Below are 26112 nucleotides of genomic sequence, written 5' to 3' on the forward strand. Positions count from 1 at the left end.
CTGATCTCTACACTTAGGAGATGGTGTGCTGGTTAATTTATCCAGGTTTCCTCTCGAGTCAACCAGAATTTTCCTCAGAATGGAAAATGTCCTTTCAGTGTCCACATTGGAATGTGACAATATCAACATAGCTCTACAGAGTCCACCAAGAAGTTTAATTTGTTTCCTGTCTGTAGGTTTATTCAGATTCATGACTGCCTTTCGGAACTGATCAAGACTGATTCGTACTGTTTGGGTCTAATGTTGTACTGAATTCAGTAAGATTCTATACAAGAAGCACAAATGAATACATTATACAATCAAACCCATTGTGACTTTAGGCCTAATTTGCAGATACCTTTGTTGTCATCATGATCATGACTATCACCACTCTTTAATAATTATAATCAAATCTGCAGAAAAATCAAAACAAGTTTGATAGACAAGATAATAACCTCACTCATCCCAGGCATTACAGATTACAATAGCAGTTAAAGAAATGTACATTTATGAAAGTGAGTTTATATAATAAGTAGTTATTATTATTATTATTCAATAAAGATTATTTCTTATTAATAAAAAAATAGTCTTTAATCCTTTCAGAATTACTTCTGCTCACATGTTGTATAATCCACATCAAGAATCTTAAAATTATGAAACCAGCTGACCATGTCATCAGGATCAAAGGATGAAATTAGCAACTACATCATTTTGCCCCACTTAAGCCAGTTTATAGTCACATAATCATGGACAGAATTCCGTTAATATATTACACTGGAATCACAATGTGAAAGAAATATTAAAAATTTTTACTAATAATTTTGCAAATTTGGGAGATTGCAGTTGGAGACGAGAGGTCCTGGAGACACTGCTCAACTTGTGAGAAAAGCCCTCCCAAGCTGGAGGTTCACATGTATGCACATACACAAAACTCGTACAGATCATACAAGTTTTTAAAAGTTTTTTTATAACTAAAAATGATCATATATAGAGCAAATTACTCCATGTAAACAGTTTGTAATCATTAATCACTACCAAAAAAGGAACTGAAGTTCATCATGAGACACTTTGTAATTATTAAATAACTACTATTTACCAACACTGATGATCATCATGTAGACACTTTTTGTAATTATTAATTAACTACTACTTAACACTGAAGATCATCATGTAAACACTTTGTAATTATTAATTACCTACTACTTACCAACACTGAAGATCATCATGGAGACACTTTGTAATTATTAATTAACTACTACTTACCAACACTGAAGATCATCATGTAAACACTTTGTAATTATTAATTAACTACTACTTACCAACACTGAAGATCATCATGGAGACACTTTGTACTTATTAATTAACTACTACTTACCAACACTGAAGTTCATCATGTAAACACTTTGTAATTATTAATTAACTACTACTTACCAACACTGAAGATCATCATGTAAACACTTTGTAATTATTAATTAACTACTACTTGCCAACACTGAAGATCATGTAAACACTTTGTAATTATTAATTAACTACTACTTACCAACACTGAAGATCATCATGTAAACACTTTGTAATTATTTATTAACTACTACTTAACACTGAAGATCATCATGTAAACACTATGTAATTATTAATTAACTACTACTTGCCAACACTGAAGATCATCATGTAAACACTTTGTAATTATTAACTAACTACTACTTGCCAACACTGAAGATCATCATGTAAACACTTTGTAATTATTAATTAACTACTACTTACCAACACTGAAGTTCATCATGTAAACACTTTGTAATTATTAATTAACTACTACTTACCAACACTGAAGATCATCATGTAAACACTTTGTAATTATTAATTAACTACTACTTGCCAACACTGAAGATCATGTAAACACTTTGTAATTATTAATTAACTACTACTTACCAACACTGAAGATCATCATGTAAACACTTTGTAATTATTTATTAACTACTACTTAACACTGAAGATCATCATGTAAACACTATGTAATTATTAATTAACTACTACTTGCCAACACTGAAGATCATCATGTAAACACTTTGTAATTATTAACTAACTACTACTTGCCAACACTGAAGATCATCATGTAAACACTTTGTAATTATTAATTAACTACTACTTACCAACACTGAAGATCATCATGTAAACATTTTGTAATTATTTATTAACTACTACTTACCAACACTGAAGATCATCATGGAGACACTTTGTAATTATTAATTAACTACTACTTGCCAACACTGAAGATCATCATGTAAACACTTTGTAATTATTTATTAACTACTACTTAACACTGAAGATCATCATGTAAACACTTTGTAATTATTAATTAACTACTACTTGCCAACACTGAAGATCATCATGTAAACACTTTGTAATTATTTATTAACTACTACTTAACACTGAAGATCATCATGTAAACACTTTGTAATTATTAATTAACTACTACTTGCCAACACTGAAGATCATGTAAACACTTTGTAATTATTAACTAACTACTACTTACCAACACTGAAGATCATCATGTAAACACTTTGTAATTATTAATTAACTACTACTTACCAACACTGAAGATCATCATGTAAACATTTTGTAATTATTTATTAACTACTACTTAACACTGAAGATCATCATGCAAACACTTTGTAATTATTAATTAACTACTACTTGCCAACACTGAAGATCATCATGTAAACACTTTGTAATTATTTATTAACTACTACTTAACACTGAAGATCATCATGTAAACACTTTGTAATTATTAATTAACTACTACTTGCCAACACTGAAGATCATGTAAACACTTTGTAATTATTAATTAACTACTACTTGCCAACAATGAAGATCATCATGTAGACACTTTGTACTTATTAATTAGCTACTACTTACCAACACTGAAGTTCATCATGTAAACACTTTTTAATTATTAATTACCTACTACTTACCAACAATGAAGATCATCATGGAGACACTTTGTACTTATTAATTAACTACTACTTACCAACACTGAAGTTCATCATGTAAACACTTTGTAATTATTAATTAACTACTACTTACCAACACTGAAGATCATGTAAACACTTTGTAATTATTTATTAACTACTACTTACCAACACTGAAGATCATCATGTAAACACTTTGTAATTATTAATTAACTACTACTTACCAACACTGAAGATCATCATGGAGACACTTTGTAATTATTAATTAACTACTACTTACCAACACTGAAGTTCATCATGTAAACACTTTGTAATTATTAATTAACTACTACTTACCAACACTGCAGATCATCATGTAAACACTTTGTAATTATTAATTAACTACTACTTGCCAACACTGAAGATCATCATGTAAACACTTTGTAATTATTTATTAACTACTACTTAACACTGAAGATCATCATGTAAACACTTTGTAATTATTAATTAACTACTACTTACCAACACTGAAGATCATGTAAACACTTTGTAATTATTAATTAACTACTACTTGCCAACACTGAAGATCATCATGTAAACACTTTGTAATTATTAACTACTACTTACCAACACTGAAGATCATCATGTAAATAGTTTGTAATTATTAATTAACTACTACTTGCCAACACTGAAGATCATGTAAACACTTTGTAATTATTAATTAACTACTACTTACCAACACTGAAGATCATCATGTAAACACTTTGTAATTATTAATTAACTACTACTTACCAACACTGAAGATCATCATGTAAACACTTTGTAATTATTAATTAACTACTACTTGCCAACACTGAAGATCATCATGTAAACACTTTGTAATTATTTATTAACTACTACTTAACACTGAAGATCATCATGTAAACACTTTGTAATTATTAATTAACTACTACTTGCCAACACTGAAGATCATGTAAACACTTTGTAATTATTAATTAACTACTACTTAACACTGAAGATCATCATGTAAACACTTTGTAATTATTAATTAACTACTACTTGCCAACACTGAAGATCATGTAAACACTTTGTAATTATTAATTAACTACTACTTACCAACACTGAAGATCATCATGTAAACACTTTGTAATTATTAATTAACTACTACTTGCCAACAATGAAGATCATCACGTAGACACTTTTTAATTATTAATTACCTACTACTTACCAACAATGAAGATCATCATGGCGACACTTTGTACTTATTAATTAACTACTACTTACCAACACTGAAGATCATGTAAACACTTTGTAATTATTTATTAACTACTACTTACCAACACTGAAGATCATCATGTAAACACTTTGTAATTATTTATTAACTACTACTTACCAACACTGAAGATCATGTAAACACTTTGTAATTATTAATTAACTACTACTTACCAACACTGAAGATCATGTAAACACTTTGTAATTATTTATTAACTACTACGTACCAACACTGAAGATCATCATGTAAACACTTTGTAATTATTTATTAACTACTACTTACTAACACTGAAGATCATGTAAACACTTTGTAATTATTAATTAACTACTACTTACCAACACTGAAGATCATGTAAACACTTTGTAATTATTTATTAACTACTACTTACCAACACTGAAGATCATCATGTAAACACTTTGTAATTATTTATTAACTACTACTTACCAACACTGAAGATCATCATGTAAATAGTTTGTAATTATTAATTAACTACTACTTACTAACACAACTGAATTTCATCAGGAAGACACTTTGTAATTATTATATAACTAGTATTTACCAACACAACTGATTTTCATCATGTAGACACTTTGTAATCAATAAATGACTGCTATTTGCCAACAATGAACTGAATTTCACCAGGAAGACACTTTGTAATCATTAATTGACTGTTACTTACCAACAATAAACTGAATTCATCATGTAGACACATTGTAATTACTAAATAACTGCTACTTACCAACATAACTGAATATCATCATATAGATAATTTGTAATTATTAATTAACTACCACTTACCAACACTGAACTTAAGTTCATCATGTAGACACTTTGTGATCATTAACTACTACTTACCCACACTGAACTGAAGTTCATCATCTTCATCTTTAGCATAATCATACAGAGCTCGCACCTGACATGGTTTAAATCCAGCTCCCTCAAGATTGTTTTGAGACTCCTCATCAGAAACATCACCAAATGGGTTGCCCTGGCTACTGCCTATCGATGCAGGAGGACTGCAAAAGTAATATAATATCTGACATTTCTCACCAAATAAAGCATCTCCTTTTGTCTCTTACACTGCTTTTTCAGTCAGTTACCACATACTGTATATACTCATAACTAGAGTCCAACTGCAAACAACACAGACGCTGATCTGCAGGCTTATTATGCCTAGGTAGATCAGGAATTTTTGTTGTTAGCAGTTTGCATTGACTTTTGAGTGAGTACATATGGTATTTTGTTAATCCCTACAGCCGAAGCAAAACAGTGGCTAATACGAGTGAAATCAATCAGGCACTGGAATGCTCTTACCATGAAGAGGACACAATCAGTTAAAATGTTCAAGCAAATCACTGAAACGATCTTACTGCTAGTAAGAAACGATCATTTAATAGATAAAGCTTATAAAAAAGAGTAATGAAATCAATTTTAAGTACTTAAGATCATAGGGCTGATAATTAAAAGTTATACTGATTAGTACAGTATATCATATGACAATGTTAAACAAAATGAAGTGCAAAATATTTTTAAGTAATGGTGAATGAGCAAAACTGAGTTTTAAAAAACAAACAGATTGAGTACATTCCACCCACCCCACCCCCCGAGTTGAGAAAGTGTCTAGTACTGGTCAGACCTCTAAGTGTTTGCAAACCAGACATTGTTACCTGATGGGATTTGGCATCAAAAACTCTATTCAATGCAAGATGTCTTGTCTCTCAACTTGTGTCTTGGTAAGCATATGGCTTTTTTTGTGCAATTTTAATGCTAAAATGTAAATGTCTTATTAGCATGAGGTGGGGTGGGTAATGTTGCTATAATGTTAATGTCATTTTTGCTTGGGGTGAAATGCTGCTAAAATGAAAATGTCTTTTTATCAATAAGAGAATACTAGTAAACTGTGAATGTATTTTTAACTTAGGGGTGATACTTCTAAAATACGGTCTTTTTCTTTGGAAGAAATGGATTAATAAGGTAGTGGATGTCCTTGTAACATGCTAAATCATTATAAATTTTTGAGAAATCCTGTCCAAGGAATGGTAAGCACCATTAACTTTAATGTCAGTGTAGCTTAAGCTATAATGTACTTCACTTCAGCTGGATTTAATTCACTTTGAGTCATGGTGCCTCTTGGCTCACAAAATGTAATATTAAACCTTGGCTACAAATTGTCCAATGACTTAAATTTAAAAACATGAAAGAACTTTGACAAAACTTTAGTCAAATTTGAAACACTGTGGACAATGATGACTTTATCTCCTATTATGGTACAACTTTAGCATATTCATTTGTATCTGTGTTAAAATATTCAAGTATAATAGTATGATGAAACTGAGTTTAAGGCATAAATTTCATCAACTTGAGCTCTTCACATTTTTTATATACTTACGGTCAAAGAGACACTATCATTAAAGTACAAGACAATCAGTTGTCTAAATGTTAAAAGTGAGTGCAATTAATTAGGTCTTGTCATCAATCACTGCTGACCTTTTTGTTGGATTATTAGGTGTGGCAGACAAGTGTGCAGTATTGGTGATAGGGATGATTATACCTATGTCCTGCCATCTGTAATTAAGGGAAGTCACCAAATCCAAGACATATGTCAAAATTTCCATGCTTATGTTAGTAATTTATTCTAGCAATACCTTCAATAAGTTTCCAGTATTTCTCCCATTTAAAGCTGAGGGGTCTACTCAACAGTTTATATAAATGTCATGGATAGGTGGTCTTTTCAGTGGATATAGCACCCTATTACTGAAATATTGATAACTTTCTAAAAGTTTATGATGGGCATTGGGCTTGTCATGTGAGGAATAAGGTACTGAAATGGCTTGCGGATGGACCTCCATCAGCATACTTCACATGCTCTTAGGTAACCTACTAACAGTTGAATCTAGCTGAACAGTAAGTTAAAATTTTGGGCTTAATTCACTCCACAAGGCATTTTCTAAACATACACAAGTACAGCACTTTCTCATTATAATGCTGTCCATGGGTGATATGCAGTATACCACCTTATAATGAAGAATAAAAACAACTGATTTTAATACAACATAAAACAATCTATGACCATATCTACCTATTAATGGAACCCTGTTATAATGGATGGCCCTATTAAAAAAGAAACCCCATTATAGTTAAGGGCCCTATAATGAGATAGTGCTGTATTTGAGACATTCTATATATAGTCATGCCAACAACTTAATACCGACATATTTTTGCATGATATTCCAGTTAATGCAATCAAAAATCATACTTTTACTGTGCCACATCAAGCATACAGATTTAATGAAAAAGATGGCACTGAAATTTTAGTCATGCAAATCATGCAAAGAGGAAGAACAAAATAAAAGGAATATGTGAAGAAATAATTTAACCTAAAATTGCATGGTACTAGTAATAAAATTGGGGAAGCGGGTATTTTTCAAGCACTAAACTGTACTCTGTTTTGGAAGGAATTACATAAACAAACAGATACAATGATAAAATTTAACAAACAAGTAAATACTGAAGAACAGAAAAGAAATGCAAAATAATCCCATTTCTGTCAATGACCTACCTCCTTCATCATTGCATTGTTTTATATCAAACAGGACAAAGTGTAAATTTCCAAGGCTGTTTACTGTCAACAAGAATTTAGCAGAAGGCTACATCTTTCTCAACCAAGATGTATTTCAACAAGTCAGCAAACTCAACTGAGCATAAAAAGCAGGTCACCTCCTTTTGCCTGTGATGAGCAATTCCCTCAGTGATGAATACAGGGATCAAATTTCATGACTTCATTGTCAGAGAGATTGGGTAAATACAAAAACTTAATGTTGATGCATATGTTAAGAAGAATGATATCACCAGGGAAAGTGATGCATATCTTGCCAATCATTCACCTAAAAATCACAGGAATGATAAATACCTTTTATATGATTTAATGCTGCATGTATTGTTTTTTTAAATTGCTGACCAAGAATAATGATGGGAAATAAAATCTTACTGATGACACAAAGTAACTTTAAGACTTTAAATGGTGTATTGTATTCAACAACTGATCTTGACAGGCCCATATTTTGTTGACAGGCCCATATTTTGAATTATTTGGGAAATAATTCAATATACTTCAATTCAAGACTTATTGAAAGAATGCAAAATTAACTACATGACTGCATCTCAGTAAATACGAGCTTGAAACTGACTGAACATAAAACTGGCATTAAAGCTGATGCTGTTTCCTTCAAAACAATTTAAAGGGGAAAAACTGCAAAAAATCACTGGAAACTGAAAAAGGCAATCACACCTTAAAAGAAGAAACTTCCTGAGATGGTTTAGTTTGTATATTAGTTCTGTGGAACATTTCAGTAGCAAAAGAAACAATGCAAACCAAAATGCAAAAAAACAAAGTGCTGAATTTTCCAACTAACTTTTTGTCATCACCATACACTCAACAAAATCAGCCTAGCAAACTTCTAAATAGTATATAAATAAGCTGCATGGTAAAATACTCATTCAGAAAGTTCATTGATGTTATTCTAAATATTGTTGTCTAACGTTTACAAACAAATAGATTGCATGGTAAAATATTCACTGAGAAATTTCATTGATGAAATTCCAGATATTGTGGTCTAACTTGTACAGAAAAATTGACTGCCTGGTCAATATTCCCTCAGAATGCTCACTTATTGCTCTAAGTTTGGCTTAGGGTTCTTTCTAAAGTAATGTGTGATGGGGGGGGGGGTCTGATACTGGAAAAATTGAATCACTTTGGGAATAAAAATCTGTGAAATCAGCATCTTCTCAAAATATTTAATTATGCCTTACCGTAGGTTTTGTATCTAATTTAGCCCCTAAGGACTAAAGCAATGGTTCCAAACTCCTTGGTTGTGATCCAAATCAGGGTCACCAGGAGATAGGGTGGCAAAACTTATCAAAATGTGGTAATGGGGTCATAAGGCTCTGAAAAACTAATTTTAGGGTCATGGCCAAAAATGATTGGGTGGGAACCACTGGTCTAAGGAAACACTGCACCAATAAATGACTGCTGTCCATTTGACAATAAAAACAATAATAAAGATTACTCATAGGAAGGTTATTATTTGTCAAAATTAATTCCTTTTTTAGAAAAATTGATGTTCTTTTTTTGAAGAAATTTTGAAATAGAGGTATTTTTAAAAAATGTAAGAATTGGCCTGCATGTACTGAGTGGTTCATTGCTTCCAAACTACATTTTATTATTTTACAGATTGTGATGGACACAGCATTTATCTGTCATACCAATGGAAAACATAACAGCAACAATTTGCTCATAGACCTAAAACTATTTCCAAAAACAGCCACAATCAAAGTTAGAGAGTAGCAGAAAGAAGAGATGTGGTTTGGTTTGGTGTTTTTACGACATAGCAATACCCTGTAGGTTATATCATGTTCAGATAAAGTATAGTAAAGTGTCTTAAATAAGGACAAAACACACCAGCCAATTGTCTTAAGCATGGAAAAAACAACAGCCAATATAGAAAGACTTGATATTTTCACCAAATATGCACCCTTACGGTGACAAGTCCAGTGCCATAACCACTGTGCCGATCTGGATCTTGGAATAAAATGGAGAAGGGTAATTTGCACTCTTTCAATTTAGTCAAATTCTGCTGAGTCATTTCTGAGAAGTGATTTAAATGTTTTTGCATTTTGGTAATGGTGGCCATATCTGATGGTTAAATCAACATCATTTTTATGCCAGGATGCTTTCTGTCAAATTGTTTTTGAGAAGGCATGATCTGAAAGTTTTCTATTTTTTGGACACTTGGCCACATCTGATGGCAGATCATTATCATTTGTAAAAACTTGAAAGGCTTTATGCCGGAATGTTTCTGGACAGCCAGGTAAGCCAAAAATTCAAATAAATTACTGATTTTTATAAACCTTTCATCGACCTTAAGGAAATGCCAATAATTAAAAGATTTTATTACAATACAATGTGGGGCCCCGAGTGGCCGAGTGGTCTAAAGCGCTCTTCGTTACGGATCACTGCCATCTCACCTCTGTCTGCGGCGGTTCGAGTCTAAGATTCAGCCAATGTGGGCATGTGAGAAAGCTTGCCAGTAGCTTCTCGTGGGTCGGTGGTTCTTTCCGGGGTTTTCCGGGTTCTTCCTCCACCATTAATACTGGCCGCCATGTATAGCCTATCGTGCTGAAAAATGGCGTTAAACCCCACAACAACAACAACAACAATACAATGCACAATGCACCAATAACATATCATTTATAAAGTTGTTAAACAGATATTACAGAAGATGATATTGCAAAGTGGTTGATTTAAAAATGATGCCAGCATTTGTGACAGTTCTCCAAACCTATTGAACTGTTGTTCTTAAAGAGAAATCTTGATTCAAACAAAAGCATTCCATCTCAGGTGTCCACAAAAATTAAATGAAGTTTAGCCTTCAAGCACCAACAGGGAAAAATAACAGAATGGATAAAAGTTTCAAGTGATGTTAAACTTACAGAGCTCTAAACAATTCATCCATGCAGGCAAAGATCAATGTGTCTGAATGTTTTTATGATAATTTCAGAATTGTTTCTGTCTTCACACTAGCACTACTTTCAAACATTAAAGTTTGCACAAATGCATTCCGATATGTTTAATTTAAGGATTGTAATGTTTTCTATGTTAGACCACATATGTAAACATTATTGATACTTCATACTGTTATCATTTTTGTACATTGATCAATACTGATGAAACTGCAAGTCAAAGAACTACCTCCACCAATCCTCATTTAAAATTTGTTAGAATTTTCTGCATCGGTCAGAAAGCCTGCCTCAGGAGTTGAAGTCACTGCTCAACACCATGTCAGTATTTACAATATAATAAGCCACTCTGAGAGTTACTGCTAATACAGGTGTGGATCTCTACTGCTCAAATGGGTAAAAAAATTCACTTTGATTCAGGCAGCATTATAAAAAAAACTGTTGCGATCAGTCATGAGTATCGAGAATCACACTTTCTGATGTACAATACTAAACTGATGCACAGTGAGGGTCACCTGAAAATGTCAATTTAATGTTTGATGAAGGCAGCTTCTACTATATACAATTTGAAATGACACTAACTGTAAAGACTATGAACATATACCATATATACTTGTAAGTCTAATCCAACTGCAAACTGCACAGACCCAGATCTGCCATTGCATAATGCACCATCAGAACTGGATCTGTGTAGATTGTTAGGAGTAATCGGTAAAACAAACACATAGACCCAGATCTGCTGTCACATAATGCAGTTTTCTGCTTGACGATATGTAAGCTAGTACAGATAGTATCTTTCCAGGCAGAGTAACAGAATCCCAACTATCTTATCAATTCTGGAGTAATCATGAAACACTGTTTAAGAAACAGTTAACAAACAAGCCCAAACTGTTTACACATCAATGAAAATCATCACCAACCTTGAAGCATAATATTGCGTGGAATCTATTTACAGCACGGTATTTTGGGATGCGCTGCTTGATGCACAAGCCTAAATGTTGCTGTTTATTATTCTATACTTGCAAAAGAACTAATAAGCATTAAATATTTTAATCTGAAAGTTTTAAATGTACATGTCAATATGCAGTTTTTCCAGCCATCTGTACTGGTAGCCTAGTGTTCTACTGATGAAAGAATTTTCACAGCAACCTATACTGGTAGCATGGTGTTCTACTGATGACAGAATTTTCACAGCCATCTATACTGGTAGCATGGCATTCTACTGATGACAGAATTTTCACAGCAATCTATACTGGTAGCATGGTGTTCTACTGATGACAGAATTTTCACAGCCATCTATACTGGTAGCATGGTGTTGTACTGATGACAAAATTTTCACAGCCATCTATACTGGTAGCACGGTGTTCTACTGATGACCGAATTTTCACAGCCATCTATATTGGTAGCATGGTGTTGTACTGATGACAAAATTTTCAAAGCCACCTATATTGGTAGCATGGTGTTCTACTGATGACAGAATTTTTGCAGCCAATTGTCCGGATCGCATGGTTTCTACTGATGACAGAATTCTGACAGCGAACTATGCCGGGCTTATTCCAGCTTGTATCATGCTGTTCAACTGATAGCACACTGTTGGTTTCAACAGCACTTTTAACACATTTCTAGCTATATGATATCAAGGAAATGGACTCTTAAGTAACTTTCCCAAGAACACAGAAGCAGGCAACTTGGTCTGGCTAGGGTTGAGTACAGAAGAGAGGACACTGTGTAAAATATACCGTATATCTCATTTATAAGTTCAACTGCAAACTGCACAGACCCAGATCTGCTGTTGCATAAGGTGCTGCCAGATCTTGATCTGTGCAGTTTGTTTGGAGTGATCAGTATAACAAACAACACAGACTCCGAAATGCAGGCGCATTACACTATGGCATATCTTTGTTGTCTGCAGTTTCATCTGACTAGAGAGTGAATATACATGGTAGCAAGAGATATGTAAATTTAGTGGCAGGTGCTATGAGATAATGGGTTAGTGAAAACACTAGGACAAGATTATGAGTTTGAATGTAACAGCTTCCGAAGACTAATGTTCAAAGCTCAAACACAAAAAAATTATTCCTTAATTTTAAAATATAGGTAATAATGTAAATACCTGAAAAGAGCTACAGCATTCATTACCTCATGACTGCACAAAAAGTAGAAATAAAGATATTTTGCAATTCATTCTCTTGCTATTTGTAATGTGAGATGAAGCCAAAGTTAATGAGTGTATGGTGAGTAAGAATCCTAATAACATTCCAGCAGGCCAATGCATTCCTATGATAATGACATGAATGATTACTTTGTACTGTCATTCTCATTATTCTCACCGTCCTCATCATCTATTTCTCCAAAGGGATTCAGGGATGGGTCATAGGATTCTTGCCTAAAACAAACAGGTATACCAATAAACTAACAAATCTAATTCACTGCCTATGTACAAGTTTTGGAAGTGATGTAAGGGAGGCAATCACTGGACAAATGTTTTCATGAGGCCATGTTACACTGCCCTTCCATGTACTGCTTCACCTCTCAGAATATATTAATTTAACCATAATAAAAATGGTAAAATCAAGTTAATTAATTCTCAAAAGCTGAGATCAATTGCGAGATAGTGGATTAATCAGTCACTTGACAAAGATATATAATATTTGAGATCAAGTCTAAAACTAAAACAAAGCTGTGATAAGAAAGCAAAGCTTGCCCACACATTTATTCTGAACGAGATTATTGTTCATTTTAATATTCAAGATGATCAATACTGAGTGATGGTGAAGACAAAGCTGGTTAATGTAGGTTACAGTTATCTTTTTCTTTAATACAGTTTAATGACTGTACAAGCACCTGGGTCCAACAAGGAAATTCAGTAATTTTTTTCCCCCTGACTAAAACCTTTAATAGACCTGTTAAGCTACTAGGCAGACATGAAAAGGAGCCAAATTTCATTGTTCTATCTCAAAGTGCACAAACATAAACATGGAGGAAAAAAGTGCAAAAGATATTTTATAAGTGACCTTGACCATGAAAATAAAACTTTGTGATACACGAGATGCCATCAAAGTGATCAGCATAAGGGTACCATGGATCATTCCCATACCTCAAACAGCTGTAATCATATGATAGAAAGCAGAAATAATAGAAAGCTTCAAATACTGACCTATGACCTGGACTTTGAGAATAAGAACCACATAAATACAATATTAGATAACTTCTAGTGATAATGTGCAAATATACCAAGCACCACCCATTTATCTTAAACAGATCTTACGTTAGATTGCAGAAGGGCACATGTGACTAATACAAAATTAATAGAACCAACAAGGAAAGTGTGATGTAAAATTAAAATAATTAACCCCCCCAAAAAAAACTAGTGAAGATGCATGAGTTTAAAAAGTTTCATCCTATAATCTCAAACATAATGGAAATGGTGATGGAAGCATACCATAATAAGCCTTGACCTTGACCCTGAATATTGACCTTGAAGATAGAACACCCAATGTGGTACATGACACACCTTCTAATGATGACGTGTGTGTGTGTGTGTGTGTATGTATGTATGTGTGTGTGCAGTAGCAGCATAGGGTTGTTGCTTTACAAAGACACTAGAAAATAATATAACTTTTGTATTAAAACTCTACCTGCCTGAAATAGATAAATAGAATATTTATCAACTCAGACATAACAATAAAACAAAATTTGTCATTTTAAAAAGCCCACTATTCAGTAGTTACAGATTCTACTCGACAATGCTGTAGTGTATTTCTCTCTCCTCACCAGATCACCAAATCTCAGTGTAATAACCAAATGCAATCAGAATATCATTCATAGGCTGTTCATAGCATGTTGTCATTTGACCCCTGTCGTCAAGAAAATTGTAGACCACAAGATCTGTGGATCACATGCCCAGGCAATGTGATAAATGACAGAGCACAAGGTCTGCCAATACTAATTTTTGTTCATGTGTCTGTTTATTAAAGTAATTAAATAGGATTTTACTGTTATGAATTAATAATTTAACTACTTAATGATTTCTGACAGAAAAGGTCTGATGCAGAGTTGCTAAATTTTGATAACTCATGGGTCAAGTAAATACCCTCTGCTGCTACCACATGGTTTCAGATAATTCAAAGTTCTTTTTTACATGGGCCACATTCTGACCTACCACTCCAACAAAAGAAGTATCTGACACTGGGTAAGAAGAAACTTTCTCAATACCAACAATAATGAGTGTACAAGCAACTGTCTGAAAAACTCACCTATATCATTAAAATTACTTCAAGATTACTAGTGCATAAAACTTAGGTCAGTGTTTACTTTTATTATGATGGTGTAGTACTCTTCTAGATGCAAGCACATATACAGAGGGAACAAAATTAACCTTTAAACTCCTTATTTGGAAAATTAATGGGATCAGATTACTGTGCTTGGAAAACAGAATTTTAACTTTTATTGCTGGTTTGTGTACTACTGAGCAAAGAATTAAAAGATTTCATAATATCATCACCATTAACACATGACAATAACGATCTTCTCTCACCTTGGTGTAGCTCTGTGATTATTATTCTCTGCCTGCAGTGCAGGATTGGAATGTGAGTTTGAGCTGTCTCTTGAAGTAGAAGAGGCTGCCCGTGGCAATGAGGTTGGATGGACATCCTCTCGATGCTTGATACTTGTAATTGTTATGCCATCCCCTGAAGAAATCTGAGGTTTGCTCTTCTTTGAGATTGCTTGAAGTTCAGGTGAATATTCCTAAAATAAAAGCATTTCTTTTAATAATGATTTTTTAAATATATATCTATAAAAGTTCTGTATGGGACTCTGACAGCAGTGTCATCTGAAAACTGATTTTCCAAAGAGACATAGCTTACAGATAAAACAAAATGAATAACAATTATGAACAAAGCAATTTCTGATTAACATTTTTTATCAATATTTGTGAGTGTCAAGTAAAATCAAAGGATATAATCCAGATATAATTGGGGGTAATTTCTTCTGGATGTTCACAAAAAGGGGCCAATTCAACTATCTATAAATAACAGGTAAGAATATTTCAAATTAAACATAATAGTAAATTTCTCATTCAGTTCAGTGAACAAGTGATTAGACAAAAACCAAACCAAATGGCAGACAATATTTGCAGAGTCACATGATCAAAGCAATTGATTTCTAGATCTGATGGAACAGCTGGATGCAGTCACACAATTCAAAATGGTGACTGGAGGTAGGGTTGTGTTATTCCACATAGATTTACAAGTTGTTCAGCAAAGTATTTGACCTGAAAATAGTGTACATATTTAACACATTGCTGAAAGGTTCCTTCACTCAAAGTCATATGAAATGCTGGTGTCTAAAATGTACACTGACTTGTTGCATCATGTTATGAAGAGGTTAGATCATATCTCAAACCAACCATTGGTATTAGTATCATGAAGAGGTTAGATCATATCTCAAACTGTCCACTGGTATCAGTAGAGGCTTGGGGGTTATCTATCAGGCTATTTATGACAATTTCTCTACATCATACAAATCAGAACTCCATGTAATAGCAGATAGATTACCACTGAATATTGATTACTGCCATCTACAACACTGTCAAGCACAATCAATAATTACTTTTAAAAATTAGATAATCTATGAAGGCATTTCACTGCTCAAATGAATATGTGCCTGATGTTGGTGCTTCATAGCTGTGTTCACACTATAATGAAATTCATAGCAACTAGTTCAAGTGCAGGGATATTTAACAAAAAGCATATATGTATGTATGTACTGGGAAATGCTTTTACAGGATATTACAAGTCACTTTTAATATACTTGGCCTTAAAATGTATCTTTGTATTTGTTTCTTATTTAAAGGAAGATAATTATACTTATTGGAAATCTTCATTAGAGTGTGTGTGTAAACATAGCTTTAACAATTTTCTAGTCATATCGCTATGATGTCTGCAGTGTGGCAGTTTAAAGTGATGTCTAGCACTGGGGCATCATGCTGCAGACATGTAGCATGATGTCCCACCAAGTCACATTATCCTGACACCAGGCCGACCAGTCCTAACACTAACCTCTTAATGCTGAGCGCCTAGCGAGGTAGCTATTAGTACCATTTTTAGAAATCTTTGGTATGACTCAGCCGGGGTTCAAACCCACGACCTCCCGCATCCGGGGCAGACGCTCTAACCACTTGGCCACGGGAGCGGTCCTTCATTCGAGTATAATATTCAACTTGTATTGCATACTGTGATCAGACCACACATACATCATGAATCACTTGTACACCAATGCCAACCTATAACACTTGATGAAGATCAAATCGTTCCAGTTTTCAAGGAAATACCAGCTGGCTAGGTGATTACCTCTAGGTGGTTTTATAATAAAGATTGAATTATCACAAGATTTTGCATCATAAAACCCTGCTGGCAGCACAGCTTGCCTTTTGTGGTACAATGAACTAGGCATTTTTCACAGCACTGATTGCCTTTTTGGGTACAAATAACCAGGCTTTTTGTGACAGCACAGCATGCCTTTTGGGGTACATTTAACTAAGCATTTTTTAACAGCATAGCTTGCCTTCTGGGGTAAAATTTTAACTATGCTTTTGTGACAGCACAGCTTGTCTTTTTGAGGTACATTTAACTAGACATTTTTTTAACAGCATAGTTTGCCTTTTGGGGTACAATTTTAACTATCCTTTTGTGACAACATAACTTGCCTTTGTGCGGTACAAATTGTAAACTTAGGCATTTTGTGTTGGAAATTTCAGCAAACAGCTGATGCAGGTAAATGGCCTGGTTCTGTGTTTTATCACACAGCAACAAATGTAGATTATTTATGGTAAAGGCAACTGAAGTGACATGCCTTGCTCAAGGCCACAATGATAGGAATCCATCCCATACTACTTCAGTCCTGAGTACAGCAAGCTAACCAAGGAGTTACCATAGCTCCTAGGAGATTAATAGGCTAATATGTATAACCAAAGCACCATCTTATAAAGTGACTTAGTATAACAATGTCCTACAGTAGACCCTTGCTACAAAGTACCTCAGTATCACATGGACAAACAGTAGTCCCTGGCTATAAGGTACCTCAGTATCACTTGGACATAAAGTGTCTCCTAACTACAAGGTACCTCAGGATAACATGGACATAAGGTATAAAATTATTTCTTATCAGTTTTACAGCCTTTTTTTCCAGTATGAATTCTAGTGGAGGGCTTCTGGTATGGTATCTAACTATTTATAGAACAGGTGATTCTCCAGCAAATGAAATTAGGACCATCAGTAAATAATTATACCACCATGTCAGCCAATTCTGTGCATCGGGCAATTCTGCACAACGATACGTCACTTCTGTAAACACTGGATCACGTGCTATTTTGGGTCAAAAATCCATTTTGTATCCAGAAAGAACAATTGTACATTAATTAAGAAAAGTGATATTCATAAAGTGTACAGAAATATCCCACATTTAGACTCAAAATGCACATAAAAATGTGATTTCTACATGGCAACTTGAAGACCCACTCCATGACCTTCTTGAACCTGTAACCCAGAAAATTTGATTTACTATGCATCTTTTAGAATCATACAAATACATTAGATAAAAGATGGAAATGTGTACCTTAAAACAAAACTATTTTAATCCAAGTTTCCAATTTTGCAAGAAGTTGTCCCACACATACAAAATCGTCTGCTACCCAACGTGTATACTTGCCACTAGAACATAAATTCTCAACAAATTCCCCAGCGTATAGTCGGTTTCTAAATTCTGTAGTAATTTTTCCCCATCAACAAGACGTTGTAAAATGTTGAACTCTTTTACAAGATCGGTTTAGTTTGCTTAATATCTCTTGCCATTTATTAGCATTTTTACATTGAATTTTGTAAAACTAGCTATAAACCCGACCTAAATACTCGACTGAACTGCTGACAGAAACAGTCCAAAGTAATATATTTCTGTAGCCCGATGGATAAACGTTGCATCTTTTCAAAGCTATGTGCAGAACAGGCCGACATATCGCTAGTCAGGAAAACGGGTGGGTGGGTGGTATCCTCTGTGTCCAAAATTAATATTATTTTGAACAGAATAGTCTGGTGACAATTGCATCTTTTCAAATGGTAAGCACTGCTGTATTTTATTTTTGTCAATCGTTCAAATTCGGTATGCGTTTTGCTTCAATATTGGAAATGAAAACCTTATGTGCGCAGAAATGCCCGACAGCAGTGTAGTGATAGAGGTTCAATAGTCATACATCGACCCAAACAGTTACAATGGGGAGGAGTAGGATCTACTTCCCACCCAATTGTAACTATCAGGATTGGTGTCCTTTATTGTAGGAATATGATCAAATTTAATGTTAGTTCTTGGAAAGCTTGCCCCCAATCCCTACATCCATTTACCTATGGCTTTAATTTTATTTGTAATGAGCTGCAGTTAAAGTGCTTTAGCACCAATGTTTATCTTGGTAGATTTTTAGTTTCCCAGCTTTGTGACGGGGGCTACATTAGATATCTTACTCTTTAGGAGATTTAAATCATTTTTGTTTCTGGTCATCCTTCCTCTCTGAGAGATCTAAATCATTTTGGTTTGTGGTCATCCTTCCTCTCAGAGAGGGATCTAAATCATTTGGGTTTCTGGTCATCCTTCCTCTCTGAGAGATCTAAATCATTTGGGTTTGTGGTCATCCTTCCTCTCTGAGAGATCTAAATCATTTGGTTTGTGGTCATCCTACTGTGCAGCCAGACAGTGACTAAAGTTCAGTTGACTCATTTAGAATGTTTTATACTTCAGCTTACAAAATATCATCCACTTAGAAGGCAAGTCATATATGGATGAGTCAATGTGGTCAGTGCCTCCAGGTATGAAATTTATCAGATATAGCAAATTTAGCGACAATTTTTAGAATTTTGTCATTTCAGACACAACAGCTGCATGCAAAATACCAGCAACATGCTTGTTTAATCAAAATTTATATAAAAAATAATTTAATTACTTTTTTTATAGAAAAAATAAAGATTTGTTTATTTGTGCAGCCAAAATCAATTTATTCAATTCAAAATAAAACACCAAAAAACTAACTTATTTCATTTTGAAGGCATGAAGTGTGTACACCTTCTTTTTCAGTATTTACACTGGATACTTTGCACATGACTCAATTTATGGATGTTAATATAAAGTAGTTCTCCATACAGTTCATACAGAAAGAAAAAGCTCTTCCTGATTACCTGGTTCTGTCCAATGGAAATCTCAGTTACATTTACCAATTAATGCAACTGCAACTATCCAGTAGTCTTTGCTGTTATGTATGTCAGTATCACACCATTCTATAGTAATCCATCACTATAAGGTGCCTCATTACAAGTCCTACTGTAATCCCTCTATAACAAGCCTCAGTAAAAGTCCTACAGTATTCCCTCTCTATAAGGTGCCGCAGTACAAGTCACACAGTAATCTCTCTATAAGATGCCTCATGACAAGTCTTACAGTAGTCCCTCTCTATAAGGTGCCTCAGCACAAGCTCTATAGTAGTCCCTCTCTACAAGGTATTTTAGTATAACAGTCAACAGTCCCAAAGTTGTCCCTCTCAATAAAGTGCCTCAGTATAACAATAATGAAGTAGTGTCCCTCTCTAAGATGTCTCAGTAAAAGTCCTACTTAAGTCCCTCTCTAAAAGGTGCCTCTGTGCAAGTTCTACACTAGTCCCTCTCTATAAGGTTCCTCAATACAAGTCTTACTATAGTCCCTCTCTATGAGGTGCCTCAGTACAAGTCATAATGTAATCCCTCTCTCTAAGCTACCTCAGTTATTCAGTACTCCCTCTCTGTAAAGTGTCTCAGTATCATACAGTTCATTTTATCAGATATAATAATAATTATTAATAATAATGAGGACTTTGTAAAGCACCTAATCTTTAGAAGCTATAAGCGCTTTACAACATTAGACAACAACTGAAACATAAAAAACATATATAATGATATTATTACAAAAAACAAACACCATGAAATTAGAAAACATAAAAAACATGCTGAAAATATTTAAGGGAGGAAACATAATTAGGTCTTTAAGTTTGTTCTTGCAGTCTAAATAAGTGAGTTTTAAAAGCACTCTTGAATGAGATCACTGTGTCTTTGTGTCTAAGTTCAGTGGGCAATTCATTGCACATTGCTGGGCCCTGGTATTCAAAAGAATGTCCGTATGACTTCATTTTCATAGTGGAAATAATGAGTATATGATTGTCTGAAGAGGAGCATAAGTGTCTTGCTGGTGTGTACACATGCATGAGGTCAGATAGGTATGTTGGACTGGAGTCCGTCAGTGAAATGTAGCACAGAGAACAAATTTTGTATTTGATTCTGGATTGAATGGATAGCCAGTGTCGAGTACAGAGCAACGGGGAGGTGTGCTTTGATTGTGGTACTCTAAATATGACCCGAGCAGCTGTGTTTTTAACAGTTTGAAGTTTCTGAAGTAGATATTGAGATGAACCAGACAGAACTGAGTTACAATAGTCCAGTCTTGAAAGTACTAATGAACACACAAGTGTGTTAGTGGCATCTATCCCACTATATGCTACATATACTATGCATGTTATACTTTACATAAAATATGGTACATCTGATTTAAACAGCATTACAGTGATGTAATCAAATGTTGATTACTATGAGTACCAGAAATCAATGACTTGGGTTGGTTAAACGATCTATAAAGAATAAACTCTACACGGTTCCATGGACATTCCATTGGTTAGGATGAGTGTCAAATCCAGGCCTGGAGATCATAAAACTTCTTACTCTGGTTTGAGGACTTTACATTTGCAACACAACTTTTGATTGGTTGCAAGTGACAACTCAATCTCAAAACTTAAACTCTTGAGTTTTAATGATCTCCTAACTGGTATATGTTATATGGATAATTGGTATATTTGTCATAAATAATGTTGTTGTTGTTGTAGGGTTTAACGCCATTTTTCAGCACAAGAGAGGCTATACATGGCGGCCAGTATAAATGGTGGAGGAAGAACCCGGGAAAATCACAGAAAGAATCACCGACCCACAGGAAGCTACTGGCAAGCTTTCCCACATAATCACATTGGCTGAATCCGAGACTCGAACCCACGCAGACACAGGTGAGATGGCAGTGATCCGTAACGGTGAGCGCTTTAGACCACTTGGGGCCCCTCATTACTAATGCAATATACAGATGATTACAGGGTCACTAGAGACTAAAATGATTCTAACCTCAAATGTGGGCCAGTTCATGGCCATATCTGCTCCATGATTGGCCGACCACCAGCGGAGATCACTGTCAGCATCACAGCTGCTGATTGTACTGTGGAGATCTTGATAAATCTGTGAGAATCTGAAATAAATGGATGGCAAAACTCACTTTAAAATGTATGTGTATTGTCATATCCATATTTATTACGTCTTTGTTATGACTGGTTACAGCTGTATGTCCATCAAACCTTACTTCTGACTGCAACAAGTGGGTGGCTGATCACATTTGATGAGCAGTTTCCCAACATCAGACCCACTTTTGTCAAGCATGTCTTTAAAACAAGAAATGATATGCAAAAAAGAAAGTAATTAACCTTTTAACATTGATATTAATCTTGAGTTTGAATGGATGGATGGGCAAAGTCACTGCTAATTGTTACGTTTCTACCAAGGTGAGCTTGAAAAAAATGATTTTATGTCAACCATTGTTTCAGACCCTGAACACACCAATACATACATTTTTGTACAATGGGTGTCAATTTCTACAAGTCTTTGTATACATGTACCATCATTATCACCAATTTATTTTTACATTAAAAGAATGATTACTTTTAACTGACCTCCAGACCATTTGCATGCAAACGAAAATGGTCAGTTCCCAATATCTTGTCCATAAAACTGATATACCTATTGTGTTCTGGCATGATCACAACTGTCAGAAGAAGACCATGTAAAATAGGCTGCATTCTATCAATGCCCACAAACAAAGAATATTTACATATATTTTGGTGTTTTCTTTACAAATAAGGAATATTTATATGATACTGTTTTGTTGTTTTCTTTATAAATAAAGACTATTTATGTTATTTACTGTGTTTTCTTTACAAATAAAGAATATTTATATGATACTGTTTTTGTGTTTTCTTTACAAATAAAGAATATTTATGATATTGTTTGTGTTTCCTTTACAAATAAATAATACTTATATGATACTGTTTTGGTATTTTCTTTACACAAAAAATTAACAGAGGCAGTTCTTTGAAGACAAGTGTGCACAAAGGTCTAACTGTGTTAGATGCATGTTTCAAAAGGAATTGTCTTTTTCAATATGAGGGACACCCCTTTTCTGTTTGCACATGTACCTGTTGAGTCAAAATAACAGCAATGATAAAGATAAATGATGGGCCTTAGTCCTGAAAATATGATGGCCTCTACACAGGAAAGGAATTACAATGACCCATCATTGTCACACAGTAGATAGGGTCCAAAAATGAACATATTATGTAGCAAACCAAGTTACAGCAAGAATAACTGAAAATATAAACAAAATGTCAAATATTTTAGTTTTGGTAAATAAAAGATATTTTTCACTTAATAGCATTTCACTATTTCTGCATTTAATTCTGTCAAACAATAATGTTTTGGAAATGAAATAAAGATATAGTACTAAGTTTCTTGTTGTTTCATTTTAACCCATGTTGTCATACATACGGCAGACCAATTCCAATACAATTGTTTCACTTTGGTCACACATCCTGTAGAGGTAGCATATTATATCCGGAATAACTTTATAATGAACAGTGATTTAATGAAGCAGAGTTGCATGTGTGTGTGCATGCGTGAGTGTTTGATTTGGTCTTTTCATGGAGCTTTAACAATTTTCCAGTCACATTGCTAGGATGTCTAAAGCAGAGTTCATGGTTTTTATTCTTAATGTTATAGTATATACTGAAAGTAACAATTCTTTAGCCATCTCCATGTTTTATATCATGATTAGAAATTGTTTAGATAAGGCAATGTCATGGCAAGAATATGGTGATCTTTCAGAGAAATAACTATCTTGTTTACCTGCTGGTATATGGACCTTTTTATGTATTGCATTTCATGCAGTTAATATTATTCATTTATGCATGAGAAATTAATATTTTCCCAAAGTACAAAAATAGTTTGTGTGCAAATATTGCGACCCTTCCGGTGTCCTATGTGGTTAGGGCATGTCTCAGATGGAGGAGGTCACGGGTTCAAACCCAGGCCGTGTCATACCAAAGACTTACAATAATTGTACTAGCAGGTGCCTTGCTTGGAGCTCAGCATTAAGAAGTTAGTGATAGGACTGGTCGAACTGGTGTCAGGATAATGTGACTGGGGGGACATGATGCTAGATGTCTGTGGCATAATGCCCAAGTGCTAGACATCACTATAAACTGTCACACTGCAGACATCATAGCGATATGACTGAAAAATTGTTAAAGCTATGTTAAATAATTCCAAATCACTTACACATGCACACATTCTTGTAAAACCTACAAAACAAGGACATACGATTTTTGCCATCAAAACAATGACATTTTTATTTTAAGAAATTATGAGTGATAAAGATCTATTTTAATATTCATTTGATACATACATGTCATTTCTAATTGATTTGTGGTTGATTTCCAAGAAACACTGTATGAGAATCTTTACCATCAGAACGGGGACACACACATATACACAGTGCTAGAAATTATACAATCAAATAGGGGACATTCATTAAGTATGTATTTTGATTATAAATAGAAATCAATTCAATCTAAATACCGCAGTAATCTCACCTGATACACATAGTTCCCATCCATATTAATAAACTAAATTAAAATTATCATGCTGAATCTTTATATAATGTTGACTCTTTATATAATGTTTGTTATATATATAAGTAAAAATGGTGTCCAGGAGATTGAAGAAGTTGAATTGTCAGAATTGTGTGAAAATACAGAGAATGTGTCCCTTTTTCTAAAATGAAATAATCAAAGATCTGCAAGCCAATCTTCAGTTAAAATAATTTTATTGGCAGAACTACAGCTAGAATTTAAAATGTCAAACAATAACACATTTTTAACTTTGGTGTACAAAACTTTGCTACTTCAGTGCAAACGACTTCATTAATAAGCCAATGCATGATAAGATCTCTTCAATATGAAACACACCAAAAGTTTATTTTGTATGATGGCATGGTTTAGTTTTAGTGAGCTCAGGTCAGAGCTGCATTAGTGTCCCTGAGCCAAATGGTCCCTATTAAAATCTAATTGTGTGGATTGATTGTGTGATGCCATGTGCAGTATTCATAATAGAGACTGGTAAATCATACAGTTGAATGATCGAGACGGGACTGTCCCATTATCTGGACCTTTTATTCTTACTATGATGGTAAATATGCTGTAGAGTTACAGGCTAAATGAGGCTTAAAATCATGATTTGACTGACTTAAGGTAGCGTAGGAAAAATAGTTTCCGGTATTTGGCATTTGAATTGTGATTTGTATTGTATGGTAGTTAAATACCAGTGCTACATTACGGAAATGTATTAACTCATTCAGCCCCGATCCTGTCTGTAGGCGTGATCTGGTTTCTGCATTCACTGGCTGATCCTAACTGTAGTCGTGAATTGTTTATTGCATTCAATGGCCAATCCCGTCTCCAGATGTGATGAATGTGTGTTAGATACAGCGTCTCTGATTGGTTAAAAATGTTTTTTTTCCAAGAACTAAACAACTATTAAACCAATCAGAAATGGTTTTACCTTCATTTGTGGAAATTTGAATTGTTCAGAAGACAAGGGTTACTGTTTGAGAGCAGTTTCACTACAAGTGTTTTGTTCATGAAAAATTGTAAATGATGGCAGACATAAGAGTGATTTTTGATGAGAGCAAAAATGAGGAGTTTCTCGGGTTTGATCTAAAAAATAATGAGCAAGCTGAGGAAAGATATGTTGACAGTTGGACATTTTGCGAGATTTAGATTCGGACATATAAGTTTCTGAGATTGAATCATCAGAAGATAATGATGCTGACAGCAACAATGATAAAGTTCTTGCGGTTAAACGTTGCACATCATTTTTTAAATAGTGTATAAAAAAGTTGTGTAAGACTTGGACAAATAGGAAAAAGAAATATACATCAATGTGTAGACAAATTCATTTGGAATAAACGGTGAAAATTTTGTGGATTTTAAGTGGAAATAAGAAGAGAAATTAAGGTAAGAGTGAATGCATGTGCACAATGTTTTCTGGAGCACAGCAGCATCAATACTGATAACAGTGCTGGAGCTGAATGAGTTAACACATTAACCCCTGAGCCAAACAGCTAGGCAGTCCCCTACAGCATACTTGCAGAGATCACCTAGAGAAGAGTTAGCCTTAACAATGC

The 26112-nt window shown here is 34.1% G+C and overlaps 1 protein-coding gene across 5 annotated transcripts in view; it reads right to left on the minus strand.

Moving 5' to 3' along the window:
- Window positions 1–26112, minus strand: part of LOC149787615 (protein kinase C and casein kinase substrate in neurons protein 2-like) — a 149663-nt gene that overhangs the window by 13348 nt on the left and 110203 nt on the right. For 4 of the 5 annotated variants that reach the window (XM_089973789.1, XM_089973787.1, XM_089973790.1 and 1 more), the window contains exons 7-10: window positions 21948–22068; window positions 15251–15462; window positions 13016–13099; window positions 5053–5213 (exon numbers count right to left, since the gene is read on the minus strand). In XM_089973789.1, coding sequence (XP_089829915.1) covers window positions 5053–5213; window positions 13016–13099; window positions 15251–15462; window positions 21948–22068 — 578 coding nt within the window. The remainder of the gene's footprint in view (window positions 1–5052; window positions 5214–13015; window positions 13100–15250; window positions 15463–21947; window positions 22069–26112) is intronic. The other variant, XM_089973791.1, reaches the window with a different exon arrangement.

The sequence above is a fragment of the Sinohyriopsis cumingii genome, chromosome 11 (genome assembly GCF_028554795.1).
Source record: "Sinohyriopsis cumingii isolate HCF-2022 chromosome 11, ASM2855479v2, whole genome shotgun sequence".
Taxonomy (NCBI): Eukaryota; Metazoa; Mollusca; class Bivalvia; order Unionida; family Unionidae; genus Sinohyriopsis; species Sinohyriopsis cumingii.